Source organism: Poecilia reticulata, linkage group LG9, assembly GCF_000633615.1.
Source record: "Poecilia reticulata strain Guanapo linkage group LG9, Guppy_female_1.0+MT, whole genome shotgun sequence".
Lineage (NCBI taxonomy): Eukaryota > Metazoa > Chordata > Actinopteri > Cyprinodontiformes > Poeciliidae > Poecilia > Poecilia reticulata.
The window spans coordinates 26,804,540-26,821,496 of record NC_024339.1 but is presented as its reverse complement, the minus strand read 5'-3'; the positions used below and the strand labels follow the sequence as shown (position 1 = coordinate 26,821,496).

The 16,957-nt window shown below is 38.8% G+C and overlaps 2 protein-coding genes across 7 annotated transcripts; both read right to left on the bottom strand.

Annotated features, from left to right (window-relative positions):
- Positions 1 to 1,792: 1,792 nt before the first annotated feature.
- Positions 1,793 to 8,332, bottom strand: entpd4 (ectonucleoside triphosphate diphosphohydrolase 4). 5 transcript variants are annotated; one of them, XM_008418983.2, is made up of 13 exons: positions 8,204 to 8,332; positions 7,492 to 7,602; positions 6,647 to 6,844; positions 6,355 to 6,560; positions 6,028 to 6,178; positions 5,824 to 5,927; positions 5,656 to 5,715; positions 5,385 to 5,539; positions 4,370 to 4,536; positions 3,944 to 4,268; positions 3,598 to 3,683; positions 3,351 to 3,512; positions 1,793 to 2,958 (listed from the first exon to the last, which is right to left on the bottom strand). In XM_008418983.2, the coding sequence occupies exons 2-13, from the start codon at positions 7,497 to 7,499 to the stop codon at positions 2,724 to 2,726; spliced, it is 1,857 nt and encodes a 618-aa protein (XP_008417205.1). In that variant the 5' UTR covers positions 7,500 to 7,602; positions 8,204 to 8,332; the 3' UTR covers positions 1,793 to 2,723. The 5 variants fall into 5 exon arrangements, with proteins under 5 accessions (XP_008417205.1, XP_008417204.1, XP_008417203.1 ...); XM_008418982.2 differs by lacking the exon at positions 8,204 to 8,332 and adding an exon at positions 7,991 to 8,100; XM_008418981.2 differs by lacking the exon at positions 8,204 to 8,332 and adding an exon at positions 7,934 to 8,092.
- Positions 8,333 to 9,445: 1,113 nt separating this feature from the next.
- On the bottom strand, positions 9,446 to 15,545 carry LOC103470496 (F-box/LRR-repeat protein 4). 2 transcript variants are annotated; one of them, XM_008418979.2, is made up of 5 exons: positions 15,343 to 15,545; positions 13,580 to 13,876; positions 12,911 to 13,077; positions 11,378 to 12,486; positions 9,446 to 10,214 (listed from the first exon to the last, which is right to left on the bottom strand). In XM_008418979.2, the coding sequence occupies exons 2-5, from the start codon at positions 13,827 to 13,829 to the stop codon at positions 9,821 to 9,823; spliced, it is 1,920 nt and encodes a 639-aa protein (XP_008417201.1). In that variant the 5' UTR covers positions 13,830 to 13,876; positions 15,343 to 15,545; the 3' UTR covers positions 9,446 to 9,820. The 2 variants fall into 2 exon arrangements, with proteins under 2 accessions (XP_008417201.1, XP_008417200.1); XM_008418978.1 differs by lacking the exon at positions 15,343 to 15,545 and adding an exon at positions 15,222 to 15,330.
- Between the last annotated feature and the right edge of the window lie 1,412 nt (positions 15,546 to 16,957).

Below are 16,957 nucleotides of genomic sequence, written 5' to 3'. Positions count from 1 at the left end.
TATGATACATTCATAAATTTTTGTCTGTTTCTTTTTTTCTAGAAACAGACAAAAATGCAAAACAGTACAGAAGAAATCTGCAGAGCACAAATAGTTTCACACATGCAACAATCTGGAAAGTGAGGAAAATTAAGACTTTTTATGTTTGGGCTGCTAGGATGGTTTAAATGGGGACTTCATTATATTAAATTATATTATATTATATTATAAAATGCAAGCTTTTGGAAGGAAACAATAAAAATGAGTGAAACTTTTCCAAACCCCCTCACCTGAAAGCCTCCTCAGTCCAAACAAACAGATCTGCAAACATCACTCCTGTGGTAAATCATGTGTACAGTCACATGAAACAGCCTGAAGTGGAAAACAAAGTCTTATCAAAAAAGAAACGGCACATTTATCCTTTAGTTCCAGCTTTTGAATGAGAAGTATAACGCTTTTGTTAATATTTTATGTTTTACCTGCATATGTTGTCCTGGGAAATAAAGCCTTCCTGTTTGTTTTGAGAAGATTGAAGATCCACTGGGCATCAGCACACATGTGCTACTTCAAGTGTGTAAGTTGTCGATTGTCCAAAATACTTTGCTTTAGAATTGATTCGATCAGAAATTCAGAAATACTTTATTAATCCCCACGGAGAAATTCTCAACATCTCAAACCGGACATCTGAATAAAGGTTAGGGAATTAAAGGCAATAAGAAAAAGACAAAAAGAACCTTAGTGTAAGAAAGTTCTATCAAAGGTCACATTTATATAATTTACAGTGACGGATAGGAAAGATTTTTCAATTCTAATGAAGCAATTAAGAAGTTTTAAAAAAGCAATAGCTGAAGCTCTTACCACAAAACACGCTGAGTCACAAGGGGTGTTGTTGATAAAGCTTATTTGCATATGTTTATCTGCATGCCTGAAAGAGAAGCTTCAGTGTAGTTTCACATAGCGCATTTATTCTCACAAACTCTCAAATCACACATCTTATGCTGCTTGACACTCTTGAGTCTAGTAAGTTTAGTTTTTCAGTTTTTTTCTGTAGATGTAATTAGTCTCATATTTATTTATTTTTCAATGTCATCATTGAACCCCTCCTTCAAAACACAATGTCTGAAATTCTGAAGAAAATACTTACTTACCCTGTTGTTTTAGTCACTAGTCACGTGAGCAGTGATAGAGACTCAGTATGACCTTAATTTAAAAAATAAAAAAAATTAAAAACAAAATATAACTTTTAAACTAAAAATTAAAGTGTAATTATTTAAACTGCTGAAAAAATAACGTTAATTTCAGTTGTAATGTGAAGAGTCCAGGAGAAACAAGCAGTGAGCAGCAGTATGTGGGGGAGGGGCAGAGCAGTGCTTCTATACTTGAAACAGCCACTGGATACTTTAGCCATTCTTGGATTTTGCCTGGCATCTCAGTGAAAAAACTAAACTTTATGAACAGTATGAGGAAAAAAAGCTAACAAATTGTTGCATTTCTAATACTGTACAAGTTTAAAACCAAGATATATTCTAACACTAAGTGAATGTGTCACTACATAGTTTCAAAGGAAATATGTAGACTTCAGAATGTGAAGAAAGTCTTTTTTAATTCTCAAAAAGTTCATTATTCCTGTATTTAGCAAGGAAAAATAATTATGATACTGACCTGAAAACTTAAATGACAGTAGTCTGCTTCAATGTCAGCCAGCGAGACATAAATGTTAGGAGTTAAAATACTGCATGCAAATGTCTGGTTTCCACTGTACAGATACACAAATCATTCCGTTTTCCCTTCTCATGAGATCAGCAGGCAGGTATCTCATAAAACTTTTATTATTCCTGTATTGCAATGTCACAACAGTTATTTCACATTCGCCTGTGAAAACGCTCAAGTAGACCATTTTTATTTAAATAACACACGCTCTGATTTACAGATTTCCTCACAGCAGTGATGTACCTGGCTTCTGAAAATGAAGCCCCGATTAAAGTAACAACACCCACCAAAGAGCCGAGCAACAGTTCCAGCAGGGGGACTGATTCTCTCGTTAGGCTGGCAGACGGGTTTGCAAAGCTTACCCCAGCAGTGACGAGACATGTATTGCACTATTACAGCTGTGAAAGGCTTCATATATTCTGACATAAATATGCAGAAAAGTTTAGGGACAAATACACCCAAAGAGTTGCTTCATCTAGGCCATGCAGATTCACTGCAGCGCAAAGTGCTTCCAATGCAATGGAGAAATCATATTGCATTTAAGGTTTCTGTAGAGAGTGCTTTTTCTATTTGACAACAATGAGAAATGGGGGGGTAAAAAGTAAGATAAAACAAAATGAAATTAAATAAAAGTACAAAAAAAAATGCACATGAAAAAGGCAAAAAACATTAAAAAAAAAAACTTAAACGTCTGATATATTCATCTAGTGTGGTGAAAACCTGAAAGTACAGTCTATCCATTAGGGTGTGAATCAACTACAAAGCAAAGTACCATTTTGTGTTATTTACTTAAAAAATAAAAACACCTGAAGGCAGCTGCAGGTGAAATAATATTAAAAGCAATATAGTCCCTCTCATCCGAAGACATGTGAAAAATGTTCCTCATTTGTCCAAATTTCTAATTCCAGCTCAACAGCTTGGCAGATACGCGAGCAGATCAATGGAAAAAAATAATAATAAAAAAAAATCGGACAGTCCGACAGGAGTGGAGTACAACTTCGGAAAGTTCTAAACCTGTTCGTGCTGCCCAACGTTCAGAGGTTGATTGGGAGAGAGGGCGAGCCGAGGCCCTCTTCCAACCACGGCACAGAGGAGGGAGTGCAGCGCTGCGCCACTCGGCGATGGATCCGGCGGAGCCTCAGCAAGTACAGTATAATGGAGAGCAGCACGATAAAGAAACAAGCCGGGAACAAGTAGTGGTTGTTGACGAAGGAGAAGCTGTGTCGCCAGTGAGAGTGTGCTCCTTTCAGACTCTCCTGTGGGATATCCCTGAAGGAAAAGAAAACAAGAGCGGCACTGCCAGGTGAGTTTGGAACGCGATAATAAAACAAGTCTTTACAGGCCGCTCATTCTGTCACATTAGCTCTTTAATTCGTCATTATTCAAGCAACATGTCGCACCTTTCTGAAAATCAAGTCTTATTTCCAAGCTTCGGACATTCATATTTCTCTTTATATCTTTTTAAATATATCCCAGTTAGCAGCCATTTCCAAAGAATAATGGTTCCTCTTCTCACATGTGTAAAGCAGGAATCGTTCTTGTGAGTCTAGATTGAGTGAAAAACTGGCTGAACCAGACTGAACTTCAGGAGATCAAATTACATCAGAGCGATAAGAATCCAAACTAAGACAAGCACAATTGTGAAAGACATTCTATCTTACCTCAAAGGCAGAAACCGTGTTCTATAAAGAATAGCTCCAAGAGTCCACTGGACCTCCTTGTCGTAGACCAGCAGGGCTGTCTTCAGGTTTTTGTAATTGGTTGGGAAGGAGAAACCCGTGTGCAAAACTTCATACATCCACGCTGATTTAAAACACTGGTACCTGCAGACATTTGAATAAAAACAACAGTCATATGTTTTTGTCACCAACAGGCTACCTCGACCTGATAAATCTGTGTGCGACTAACTTGAGCCGGTGAAAATCTGCATGTGACGCATAAAGACCAGAATCGAAGCGTTCCTTCAGTGTCTTCCACTGGGTGGCGCAGTAGCCCTGTGAATGGAAAACAAACAAAAAAAAAGTACAATAGAGGGAGAAGAGCATTGCAACACTATTTAAATACACAAATTATTGATTAGTTTAACTATAAACTATTCTATAAAAGACATGAAGACCTTCTCCGACATAAAATGTAATTTTAATCTTTCTTGACCTATTTCTGTTTCAGGATTAAAACAATACAATTTATAAGCATGTGCAAAAAAAGATACAAGCTTTTAGAGACTATAGATAAGTTTTCCTACAGCGTTTACCTTGGCGGCTCGGGCATATTTAGAAGCATTATAATCTCCGCCCATACGCAGCACGTCCTCCATGCAGTAGTAGAACTCTGAAAAGCCATAAAACTGGCTGTTGCTGTAATCAATCGCTGGCTGATAGATGCCGCTCAGGGACGTTTGGGTGTCATTGGTTCTGTTGAGGAACGGCTGGAGAATCTGCCTGCACTCGTCGAAGTCTCCTGTCCCCCGAAGGTGGAGCCTCTGTGTAGTCGGTCCGATCTCATCCAGCAGGTTGGTGGGGAGGCAAGGGTCCAGCAGGGGCGACTCTGCTGTTTCGCCAACGTGCTCACCCAAGAGTCTGGAAAGGTCAATAAACCAAGGCGTTAACGCTCGTAGCTCTGGGCAACGAATACTCAAAAACAATTCAGGGAGGTTGACAGCAGAAACTGTGCGTCTCACTTGTTTCGAGCTGCAGCATTTCTGATTAGATATTCCTCGTATCTTTGGCGTGCGGCGTTTCCTCCAAAACCCAGAAAGGTGGACACGTAAACACGATAAACGTGATCGGTGACGTGAGCGTCACATCCCAGGTTGAATTCTGCAAGTAAGTTTTTGGCCACTTCCTCCTGTGGAAGACGAACAAGTGAGCATGAGATATAACGTCTCTTTAACTTTTCTATATTTTGGCGTCTTGCAACCAAGAATTTCAGGATTTTATGTGATAGATTAACACAGAGTTGTGCATAATTACAAAGCGAAAGCAAAATGATACATGATTTTCAAAATATCATCTGAAACGTGAGGTTGGCATTTGTATTCAACCCCCTCGACTCTGATACACCTAAATAAAATCCAAGGCAACCAAGTTGGCTTTAAAAGTGAATTACTAATGAATAAATATCCAACCTGTGTGAAAATGAATCTTCTTTAGAAAAAGTACAGATGAGGTTTGTAAGAACATCAACAATCAGTACACAACACCCAATAATAAAAAAACTAAAATCTTTAAAAACAACAAACCGACTAATGATTTTATACAAAGATGTATAAAAAAAACTGCTCAAACCTTGTCGTTTTATATGTGCAATATTATAAAAATCATGCATCATTTTCCTTCCACTTCAGTAACAAAATATGAAAAAAAATCGGAGTAAAATGAATACTTTAAAGATAAAGCCACTGTAAAGATAAAGTTCTATGCAGTTTTTAATCTAACACTTATAAATCAAATGTATCCAAACATAAGTTAATATTCTCAATATTGCAGCCACGTGGGGAGGGTCATGCAACAACCTTACAGTATGCTTTCAACAGTGATGGATGGAGAGCGGATCAGCTCCACAGGACAAAATGGTTCAGAGAGGTGTTAACCAAGGAGTAACAGAGATTGGAAAGGGAGCGGGGGAGAAAAACAAAGCATAAGCCACAAAACACCAAAGACGGAACAAGAACAGAATTGGTTGGAGATAATAACCTGTTGTGGAGAAGCAAAGCTTACAGTTTTGGGCACTTCGTATGCAATCTGTGTGGAGACACCACCCATGTCCAGGACACCCGCTGTCCTTTTCCTAATCAGCGCTTCCTGATGATCGGTGCCAGGAACATTTACCTCCACCACAGCTTCTCCGTCTGGGAAAATTGACAGGCAGAGAGAAGGGATGTCACACGCTAAAGGTGTGTCACACAATTAAAAGGCTTAATCAAATTAGGTCACTCTGAAGTGGTACACCTGAGTAACTTCTCACCATTGTCCACGTGGTTAAACCTCCCAAGGACAAAGTTTATTCCAATCCATGCATAGACACCTGAAGCACAAATCATATTAAATATTAGGTTATTGTGTAAATGTTTGAGTAGATTTAAAGTCACAATGATGTTGAAATGAAATATGACTCTACAGTTTCTAAATTCACCTTCTTGTTTTCCAGAAATCACCTCCACGTGGGAATCAGAGAAGAGGAAGTTGAAGTGAACTGGGATATCTGTGCGTAGATCTTCCAGAATGGCTTCTTGTTGACTGAGGAAAAAAAACAAACGCACACACAAAAAAAAATGTAATGTAAAAAAAATATTTTTTTTTTCTATCACACTAACATTTCCAACAGTCCCATTTTTACCTCTCTGGTAGGATTCTCATTCCCGCTGTGCACAGGATGTACAGAGGAGTTTCCTGGTGCTTATGCTTGGGGATGTGTTGAGCTGCAAAGCTTAGAAGTGGATCTATGTAGTCACTGGCCTTCTCAGGTGTTTTAGCCAATTCAGCTATGCCTTCACGAAAAGTACATGAAGAAGAACATTTTTACTTTAGGCATACAAAAACATAATATTCACTTGTATTATGCAATAAAAACGTATTCTGTACAGTACTTTTACAATACATTAGTAAAGTAAGTTGCAAAATACGCTTGCATTTTCTTCTTTAAGTTGATCAATAAGCTTCTTACCAGGCTTGATCTTCATGACTACTGGCTTGCGGTGTTGATCTCGCATTTGCCGTATGTCCAGCAGTTCGCGGGGATTACCGTTGTGCCGGGGCCAGCAGTACACAAACACCCTGGAGCCACTGCTGCCACAGTCCACCACCAGGCCGTAGTTCAGGTTGGGATTGCTTGTATCCGTCGCATCCAAGTCAGTAACTCTCGCCAGGTGCCTTTTATGAGTGACAAATATCTAAGATTAACTTGATACCAGCTCTAGGAGACCCACACCAGAGTACCAGCTCCTAGTTTAGAGTACCGGTGGAAAGGGTTTTCTTCTCCGGTCCAGCTGGTGTGTGTATTCACAGCAACGAGCAGCAGGTAGAGCAGTCCTATGAGGCAGAGCACCAGGCCAATGAAGAGAAGTTGTCGGAAGGAAGGAGTCAGAAGCCGAGGAAGAACCTGGGATGACAGGCTGAAGTGCCATGACGCTGGGAAAAGGCACGAAAAGCCGATCCTGTTCACAGATAAAAATATCAGAGCCTCAATGCTGCATGTCTCGATATTGCAGAGACTGTATTGAAAATTGAATCGTGCTCATTTTCCCACTTGACAACCAAAATCCCAATCAAAATCGGATTGGGATTTTAAGTAGCTTATAGTAGAGATGCACAGGGAAAATGGGAACATGTTTTCAATATGTTTTACCAATAAAATCTGAAAAGCAAAGTCCATTTCTATTAAGGTCCTAGAAATCAATACTTTGTAGAACCACCGATTGCTGCAACTATACAGCTCAGTCTCTTTTGGGAACTCTGCATATCCAATCTCTGAACATTCATCCTCGCAATAGAACTGCTCACACAGATTGGACTATAATAAATGGATCTGTGACTCATTAAAAAATATATTTACGGCCCTTTAAGATTTACATTTGAGCACCTTTGATCTAATCATTTTCAATATAGCTTTGACTGTATATATATATATATTGATTAAAAAACCTCTGAAAGCAAGTGGTTGTACTGGATTTTAACTTGGGGTATCATAGTAACACATGTATTTAATGTAATTGTAACATGACAAAATGTGAGAAAAACCAAGGGATATGAATAGTATGTAGCTCTTTAGTTCCAGATAAACAGAGGCCAGTTATTCAATTACCTTCCCATGGTGCAGATAGTCGTTTGGATTGATTATTCATCAGTCTTCTCTGGGAAGCAGATTTGTCCGACTCCACTGCTCCATAATCTCTGGTTCATCCATCATTGTGGCCTTCAAGAAAGAGCAGAAGTAAAAACTTTAAAGCCTTCACCAACAAATGTACAGGACTTCCACTTGGTGAAGGGCCCATAAACACATGAAACTGATCAGCATTTTCTGAATTTAAAGGGATAAATAGGCGTAATTGTATAGTTTTCAGCTATTGGAGGAAAACTAAAAGTTCGTAATGGGAAGGAGAAGAAAAGAAACACATTTAAATCTCAAGTAAGTAGTTAATGTTAGACAACGCAGGCGTTTTTTATATACAGTCTCGTAGGTTACAGTATGACAGGGGGAAAGTACAAGGAGAAGCGCCGAAAATTAACAATTTAACTGACCGTACCGTTAATGGCAATGATGTTATATGTCAATGGATTGTATTAGAGCCATAGACACTCACAAAGACAACCCCATTTTCCAGGAAACATGATCCAGATGCTCCCCACTGGCTAACTTACATTAAACGAGCGGCACCTCTTTGCTAAGTGACGTGTAACGTGTAAAGGGTGTGCTTGGTTTTTATGTCCGCGTACACCGTCGTTCGGTTGAGGTCAGTTTAGATATAAGCTGTTTCGATTTTTAAAAAACAGCAAATAGGGAGATTTTAGCTTACCTCAAATGCTGTATATACTCTATTTCATTACTCTACAATCAGTATCTTTTCTTTTCTTTCACGGTCTCTAGTTGAGACGTGTTTTGCAAATTGAGGTCCGCTAAATTTGAGAAGAAAAACAAGCGCACATTTCCGGCTGTGAACTGCGCTTGTGTCGAACAAGAAATACGGAAACTTTGCAGGTACAAACTGTTCCGAGTTTTATAATCACATTTTCAGAACTTAATCATGTGAGAAAATTCCTACTATTGTTCAGTTGTATGTCTTTGGACACGTAAACCTGCGTTTTTTCAATATATTTCATAATTAAACGTATTTATTAAAATTATGGCAGATAAAGTTAAAAAGTACAAACTCTTTTGACTACCATGTTGGTTGTGCTGCATTGCATTTTTTAAAATTATTATTATTATTATTATTATTATTATTATTATACTATTTTGTGTAAAAGACACAGATTAGCATATCTAACATTACATTTTGATTCAAAATGGGCTGGCGGAATCATCTAACATACAAAGTTGGAAAGCCAAAACACTATTAAAAATAAAGTATAAAAAGGCAGTTATATAGAGAAGCACGTTGTGGCTAAATGTAAAACATTTAATAAGAACATACATGCATATTTACTATTCGATGTCAGAAAAGATGCTACAAACAATTGTGAACTTCCCATTCAGGAGAACAAATGTGCCTTAATTTCATCCTGGTGGTGGAATACCAGAACACGATGGAGGAACTCTATCCCTTCTTGCCTAGAAGTGGCTTTAGATCCCTCAGAGAAGAGCACTGGGAAGAGTATTTGCAGCCTGATCTCAGATACGCGGGTGACAGTGGGTGGATGGAGAGATATTCAGCCCTTGTCAGTTTTTGCCATGTGATCTGCTTTGCCTGTTTCATTCAGAGAGATGTGAATGTAAGGAAACTGCATAGAAATCAGTTGAAACACTAGTCATTACATTTCACGACGCTTAAAGTTAGCACTAAGTTTACAAATCAAGTATTTTACTTGCTCCACATCTCGTTTTCATTAAACCTGTAATTGGATTAGTGCAACAGAAATATAGAGCGCTGTACCTCATTAGGGTTTCATTTATGTCCATTTGAGCTTCTGGGTTTCTGCCTCTAAATAAGTCTTAGTGTCATAGTTGTTTGTTACTGCAATGTACTGCAACCGGTGATGCCTGGAATGTTGTTTTTATTGATAAAAACTAAAATACAACTAAAAATATACATGAAACACAAAAAAGGAATTATTGTTGCATTCACTTCAATGTGAATTTATTGTCATAGTTTCATAAAAAGACAAACATATGGTGATTTCCACATGATTTCTCAAACACTTTTCTCAAAAACATGTTTGTTTTTCAGTCGCGTCACAATTACATTCAGACCGTAAAGTTAATATAAAGTGGTTATTAAAATACAGCTTTCCATAATGGTGAATTAAAAAGATCAGTCTGTTACAAAAAAACAAACATACATTTTCCAAAGAGACTATGATAAATATACAATTTGACATAAAAATGGGTATTTTGATTTAAATTTAAAAAAAAAAAATACTGCACATCCCACCTTCAAGACGCGCCTTAGTGTTAGAATCCTCCACTCTTTTTATTACACCCAGACAACTTCGACCTGTCTGAACTTCTTGCAGTCTATCCACTCGCGCTGACTGATCCGCCAGCAGTAACTTACATCCACGTACTTGAGCCTCTTGCTCAGCTGCATCAAGCTCTTCACAGTGCTCATCTGCACATCTGTTCGCAGCAGGTCAATATGCTCGATCCTTCCAAGTGGCAGTGACGGCAAGCCAGAGGAATCTGCATCGGGATTCAAGTCCGGATTCACACTATGCAGGGTGTCCTGTATGATACAGTTCAAAGGGCACGGCAAGGAGATCAAAGAGAGATTCTCGAGTAAAGGAGAGCCAATCAGGAGACACCTGATCACTTCCTTTAGGGACATCCAGGATATCAGGGGCTTCATTTGGTTGTGCTCATAGGAGAAACTTCAGAGATTTGAGAGACAAGAGCAGCAGAAGAAAATAATTAGTATTACTGGTTGCCTTGGTAGTTCTAATCAATTTTTCAATCCGTTAGTATGAGCCTGAAATTGTACTGCTGCGTACAATCAAGATATCTGAACCAAAGTACTGCAATGACTTCATCAATATTTCCTCATGGGTGCTTTTGTCGTTGTACAATAGCCACAAGGAGTCCTGCTAGCTACTGTGTTGCAAAGATACACAAGGTACTCTTAAAAGATAAACTAGAAGCCACACAAAAAAGGTTTGCCTTCCATTAGGACACTGACCTTAAACATTCAGTCAGAACGAAAGCGTAATTTGTAGATGAAACCACAGTTAAAATGGCCCAGTCACACGCCAGACCCATATCCAAAATACAATTTGTTGAAACCCTTGAGAAACAACTATTTACAGACACTTTACTTTCAATCTGAGTTCCAAAGAAAAAAAAAACTTTGCTCTTTATATGTGCAAGGCTTTTAGCAAAAATGTTCTAAAACATTTGCAGCTTTAATAAAAGTGAAACATGTTCACTTTGTGGATTCAGGAGGTCTGAATAATGGCAACAACTTTCACATGTTCTCTTATTTAAAGCCTTGTTTATCTTTGTACTCACACAACTTTGTGTTAATCCATCACATAAAATCCCAATACAGTTGATGTTTATGGTTCTAACATGACAATAGATGAAAAATACAAGGGGTATAATTTGTTTTGCAAAATATACTGGGGGAGTTAATTATTACTTTAACTTCCTTGGTTGTGATGTCACATATCACAACCAAAATTTGCTAAATTTGCTCTAAGAAAAAAAAAATCAAGGATAAGACAATAACTGAAAACAAAATATTGCACTTCCTTTTAAGTTCCTGTTATTAATTTAAGCCACATCTAAATGCTTTTGTTTTTTTTTGTTTGTTTTGCTTGAACAATGTTTAAGAACAGCATTACACTTGGTGACCACTCCAAGAAAACAAAAAAATATATATAGCTAAGATATTTCTATCTTGCTATGTCTTCCATTATGTCATCAACACATAGTTTCTGTGTCTGGCTGCAAGGTGTATTGTAGCGTTGTCATGACTGTATTTGGTGTGGTTAGAAACAGGCACAAATTGAGAGCAGGGATTCAATGTTGGAATTACCTGAGCTTGAGAGAGCGGAGATTTGGCAGCTTTGGGAGATCTTGATCATCCAGATGATTGTCGTGGGTTTCGTACTGGGGTGCAGCAGGAGGCTCGGCAGAGACAAGGAGCTCTCTGAGTCTGGGACAGACTCTGATGAGCTCCAGTAGTGGGGTGTTGGCGCTGGTTTTCACCCCCTCCAACGTCAGCGAGATCAGTGAGCAACCTGCAACTTGCAAGGCAGGAAGAAGATCTGCCACTGGGCCGGAGTAGATAAATGAAAGACTCCGCAGTTGGCCTGACCACGTCTGGAAATCAGCAGTTAATAAGGGCCCCTGTTTGCCTATGTTCATGGATAAAGAGTTTAAAGCCGGACACAAATTTCCTAAACTCCGCAGAGACTCACAGGTTACGCCTTTAACGTCTTTGAGCTGCAGGATCAGGCCTGACTGGGACGAATTCTTCATCCTATCCTCTGTTTGGATTTGTAAGCAAAAAGGCCACAAGTCTTTGATTAAATCTTCTTCAGCGTCACACCCATCCTCCTCCAATAACGAGTTCTCCACCTCTCCATTATCAGTAGATTCTTCCCCTCTCATCGTCATCCAACGTTCCGAGCTCTGCCCGAGCATCCTTTCCCTCCACACCAGGTGCAGGCTGGAAACACCTTCCCTGTCAGCAAATTCATCTGCCTGTCTGAACTCCCTCTGCTCGATGAGACGGCAGGCCGGTCCGAGGCCCTCCAAGGCCACTCTTTTCAAGCAAGGCAGAGAGAGAAGGAGATAGGCTGCTGCCACGGTAGAGTCTCCTTCCTGTTCCCCAAACCCAATATCCAGAGCCAACAGGCTGCTGAGCGGGAGAGGAGACGAGGCTGAAGAAGAGGAGGATGAGGACGGACTGGAAACCACACCGCCGAGAGCAAGCAGAGCAGCCGGGGAGAGGAGGTGACAGCGGGACACGTCAAGGTGCTGCAGCAAACGGCAGTGGCGGGCAACTGTTTGGATCACACTCCTGTCACAAGGCATGCCGGCCAAGGACAGCGACCGCACAGCAGGCAGACTGGACATGGTCTCACAGAGGGCCTTTGGAGGGAGCTGCTGTGCTCCAGATAGGTCCAGGCTCCTGAGACACTGAGAGAAAATCAAAACCCATTTCTTTTAAAGGCATATTTAATATTATTATACTATTATAATATTATAATAGTATGCATTCATACAATCCCGTTTCCTTTTCAAATTAAGCCAGACAAAGGCCACGCAGAAGAATCTGACAGTTAAGAGTTTGATCAGAAAGTCATTATAGATGCTGATGACAGAATCTCCCGTGTTACAGTGTTGTTCTATGTCATATCTTAGTGAAGCTTAATTACCTTAAATTTAAACCTAATTAAAACTTAATTACCTTTTCAAACAACATATAGCTTATGAGTATGGAAAATATACTTGATGTTTATCATTGAAATAAACCAAGTCCACATCTTTAGGTGTAAAGATTAATATGTTATGTAAAAAGAAGAGGATAGAATTTGGATAAAATAAAATGATCGGATCTTACCTGGCAACGGGCAGCAATGTGGGCGCACAATGCCGGGTTCACCAAGCCAGGACACCTCTCTAGAGACAGACCCTGGAGGTGGGGGACCAGCAGAAGGTGGAGCGATGCCCGAGACAGCTGCTTTCTACTGGACAGCAGCCACGTCAACTCCTCCACCAGCTCACCAGCTGTGATTACAGACATAATAGGTCCATGCTGTTATAGTAAATTACTTTCAATCAGAGACATAGAAAATATCTGCAGTACTTCTTTGGTGCCATTTCTCTGACCATTTGTTTACAATAGGAAAGACAAGAGAACATCCCAGTGATATGAGATATGTGTTTGTTGATAAGTCAAGAAAAAACCTACTAGCATAAACTAGCTTACATATAAGATTGTTAAGCTTATTAATGCAGTTGTGATAAGGCAAAGAATAATGTTTTTCTTGTTACCTTATGTAGTAAGGATGGAGGTAAAGGATGTTAAACTTTCTGCAGCACATTTTTCAGTTGATTTGTGATTCTGCTTTGCTTTGAAAAATTAATATTGGTGATAAGGTAATGCACTGCATAGCATTCCACCTTACTGTGGTATGCTGTGCTAGAACAACAGAAGCATTACACATTTTTATTTTGCATTAATTGCTCTGTAACCAATTAACACTGACACACACACACACAAACTCACGTAGCAGGTTGAAAGGCCCCATGATGTATCTGAATGAGTAATGATCAAGATAGTTGTCAGCATAGTCTTTCACCCACAGGTCCTTCATGTTGTCAGCGAGGCTCAACAGGCAGAGGCGCGTCAGAGAAAGGACCGGATCGTCGTCACGCGTCCTCCAGCAGCTTCCAGTGCCCTTGGTGTTCCTCAGACCCCTCCGCCTGGGCCGAGCCTTTGCCTCTGCCTGCTCATCCAAAGCCCGAAACAGAGGCATGATGGGCTTTCAGCTAGCGTCCGAGCTGCAGGGGACGCTGAATGCTTCTGCACACGAACAAAGTTTTTTAGCATGAGAAAACACGATAAACATGGAATAGTGTTTAGTTTTTCTAAACAGATTTTTTTTTTATACAAATTGCTTCATTATTGTAACTAACTAGTTTTAAAGCCACCAGTTGGACTTCTCTCTAAACCAATCTGTTTCTTTGTAAAAAATATTGGGTCACCTACTAAATAAAATGTCATACACAGTTTTTCTATTTGATTTGTTGTTTTGCTGTAAGTAGTTATTCAATCAAGATAAAAATCTACATTTCCACTCACATCTAACATCACATAAGACAGCTGATGAGAGTTCTTTTGAGCATACTGATTTCCATTTTACCCATTTCGTCTTAAGTTTGCATGTTTCGAACCTCTGGAGATAATGACACAAAGAAGTATTTTTCATAAAATCAAGAAAATGATGGACAACTGTTGTGTCCATCCTCTTCATGACACTGACTTGGGAAAATAGAGTGACTTCAGCCAGAGGCTTCTTCAAATTCACTGTAATACAGACTGCTACAAGAGATCTTTCCCATCGCTATCTAGAATAACTTTTTGAGGGATTTGAATTAATGAGCTACAACAACATTTAATTTCCCTCATCGCTACCATACCTGTCAACAACAGAGGGAAGTAATATAAGTTCAGACTGTATGGAGAGCTACAGTGCTTGGAAATCATGTATTTGTGTTTCTTAATTCTGTTCCTCAGGAACCACTGTTTTAGGCGATTCTCTCCTGCCACACCCCTGACCTGAATAAGTGGGTTATGAACAGGCTTCTGCAGCACTTGATGGCACTGTAACAGGTCGTTGTCACAGCCACACTTGATTTAGAGTCTTAGACTTTAGAGTCAATTTTTGGGGTAAGTACCTACATAAGACTGAACCTTAATTCATCATTATCTGCCATTATAATTTCGAATCAGCAGCTGATCATTTTGATTCTTTTGCCTCTTGGGACGTCACTGACCCAAATGCACACAAATCGGAGCAGTTTCCATCTTCAGAGCGATTTTTAACAACTTTTGTGAAATCCTTATGCATAAAAACATACTTAATTTACAAATATTAGTTAGTATTTTCAGTGTGTTAAAAAAATAATTCATTTAAAAAACACACCACGGATAAAATGGAACCAAATCTAAAATATGCAAAAGTATTATTCTGCCTTAAACACTAAAGAAACAAAAAAAAGCAAATAAGGTTATCAAAACAAAACCATAACTAAATACAAACATAAACATTAATAATCAATGATCGCATTTAATAATGTTTTAGCCCGGGTTATGAGGGGCGGGGAGAAAAAGGTCAAAAGATGTGTCGAAGTTAAAGGACACATACCTTCCAGATCTAACAGTGCTTGAAATCTGGAAAAGTGAAGAATGGAGGCGAGAACGGAGATCATACAAGCATTTTTAAAGTCACTTCCTGATTACCGGTATGGCATTTGAGCAACATTTACCTGAGTTTAGTCTCGCGGGAACTCTCCCTCCAGGTGGATGCAAATAAAACAATGCAGTCTCTCAAACACTATTTATGGTGTTAGTTCTACATTCCACATAAACATTAAATCTGTTAAAACTTTCGCCGAGGATCAGTCTATGACTCACAGTAGCCTAATTCAAGCCTGTAAGACATTACGCCGGGTTTAAAGTCCCCACTGTAGTATCTGATACGTTCAAAGGTCGCAGGTATTTCCAACGACATTCAAAATAAGTCATTAAATTTATGGCACTTCGCCTTCTAAATTGTGAATAACATCGATTTAAGCATTGTAAACATGAGAGAAAGCACAAACAACAGAGGAAAAACATCACTGCTACTCGAGACCTGCTAATTATAGAAGAACTGCGACCACTGAATATACATAAAGCAGGCGTTTACTTCTTGTACCTCTTTTACTGAGTGAAATTAAAAATAGAGAAAAACACAAAAAGCTATAAATAAAGATTTATCATAATATCATGTATCTAAAGGAAAACATTGTAGTTGCTGGAAATGAACACACAAAATTAGAACAACTCACAAATTAAAACTTGCTAGCTCTGCTGTTCAGTGCATTGTGAAATAAAAAATTTTTATCCATCCACAGGGTGTTTGTTTGACTTGGTGGCTGCTAACTGATTTCACATCATTAATTATATCTTTCAGGCAGGGCGAGGAATAGGACTCATGGATATGAAAATTATTTTTCTAGTGGCCTTTGACAAGCTAGAAAAAGTCACACTTCCTGAAAAAGACCTCCTAAAACTTTCTGTTCCTCATTGACAACATAAAAGTATTGTGCAAACAAGACTGCTCTTTCTTGAAGACATAAACGACTAAATAAATAACAGTAATATATTTTTATGAGCGGCATTTAACTGTAACTGCTTACCTGTAACTGCAAAACACAGCTCCTTAAAGCAGCTAAAACTAGGTCTCAGTCTGTGTCTCATGATTAGCTATGTGTAAATGTCATTAAGTCATTGAGAAGATGAAAAAAACTGATTGAAAAGAGAAACTGAGAGATGAGAATCTGCAACATGGGCAAAAAACAGACTGTTTTATTTTTAGAAATAAGCCACAAAAGTCATTCATCCGCTTTGTATGATTTTTTTTGGATCACGATATAAATAGAAACATAGGCCAATTTTATTTAGAAGACAGGAACAAGCGCCACAATAGGCTATTCACATGGGAACAATTATATATCGACGTGGAAGGGACACACCTTTAACTAGACGCCAGAATGATTTATTGCTCATTTAGGCAAATATTTGATTCAGCCTAACTAAATATTTATAGTTTTTTTCAAATGCACTATTCTCTCATGGATTAGCTGTCCCCACTGAGTCCAGGAAAATGAACTTCTTGTAAATTATCTTATTTTCTCAGAAAAAAATAATGAGAAAGTCCAATCTATCCATTTGAAGTTACAAAGGGAATGACTTAAGTATAAGTGCAACCTGCTCCAAACATTCTCATACTATTCAAGTGGAAAAGAAGATTACCATTAGCTACCAAAGCACTGGCTCACACCATCATGACATTTCTAAGTTTGACCGTGACTGAAAATTACTTAGTTTAGTAAAGCT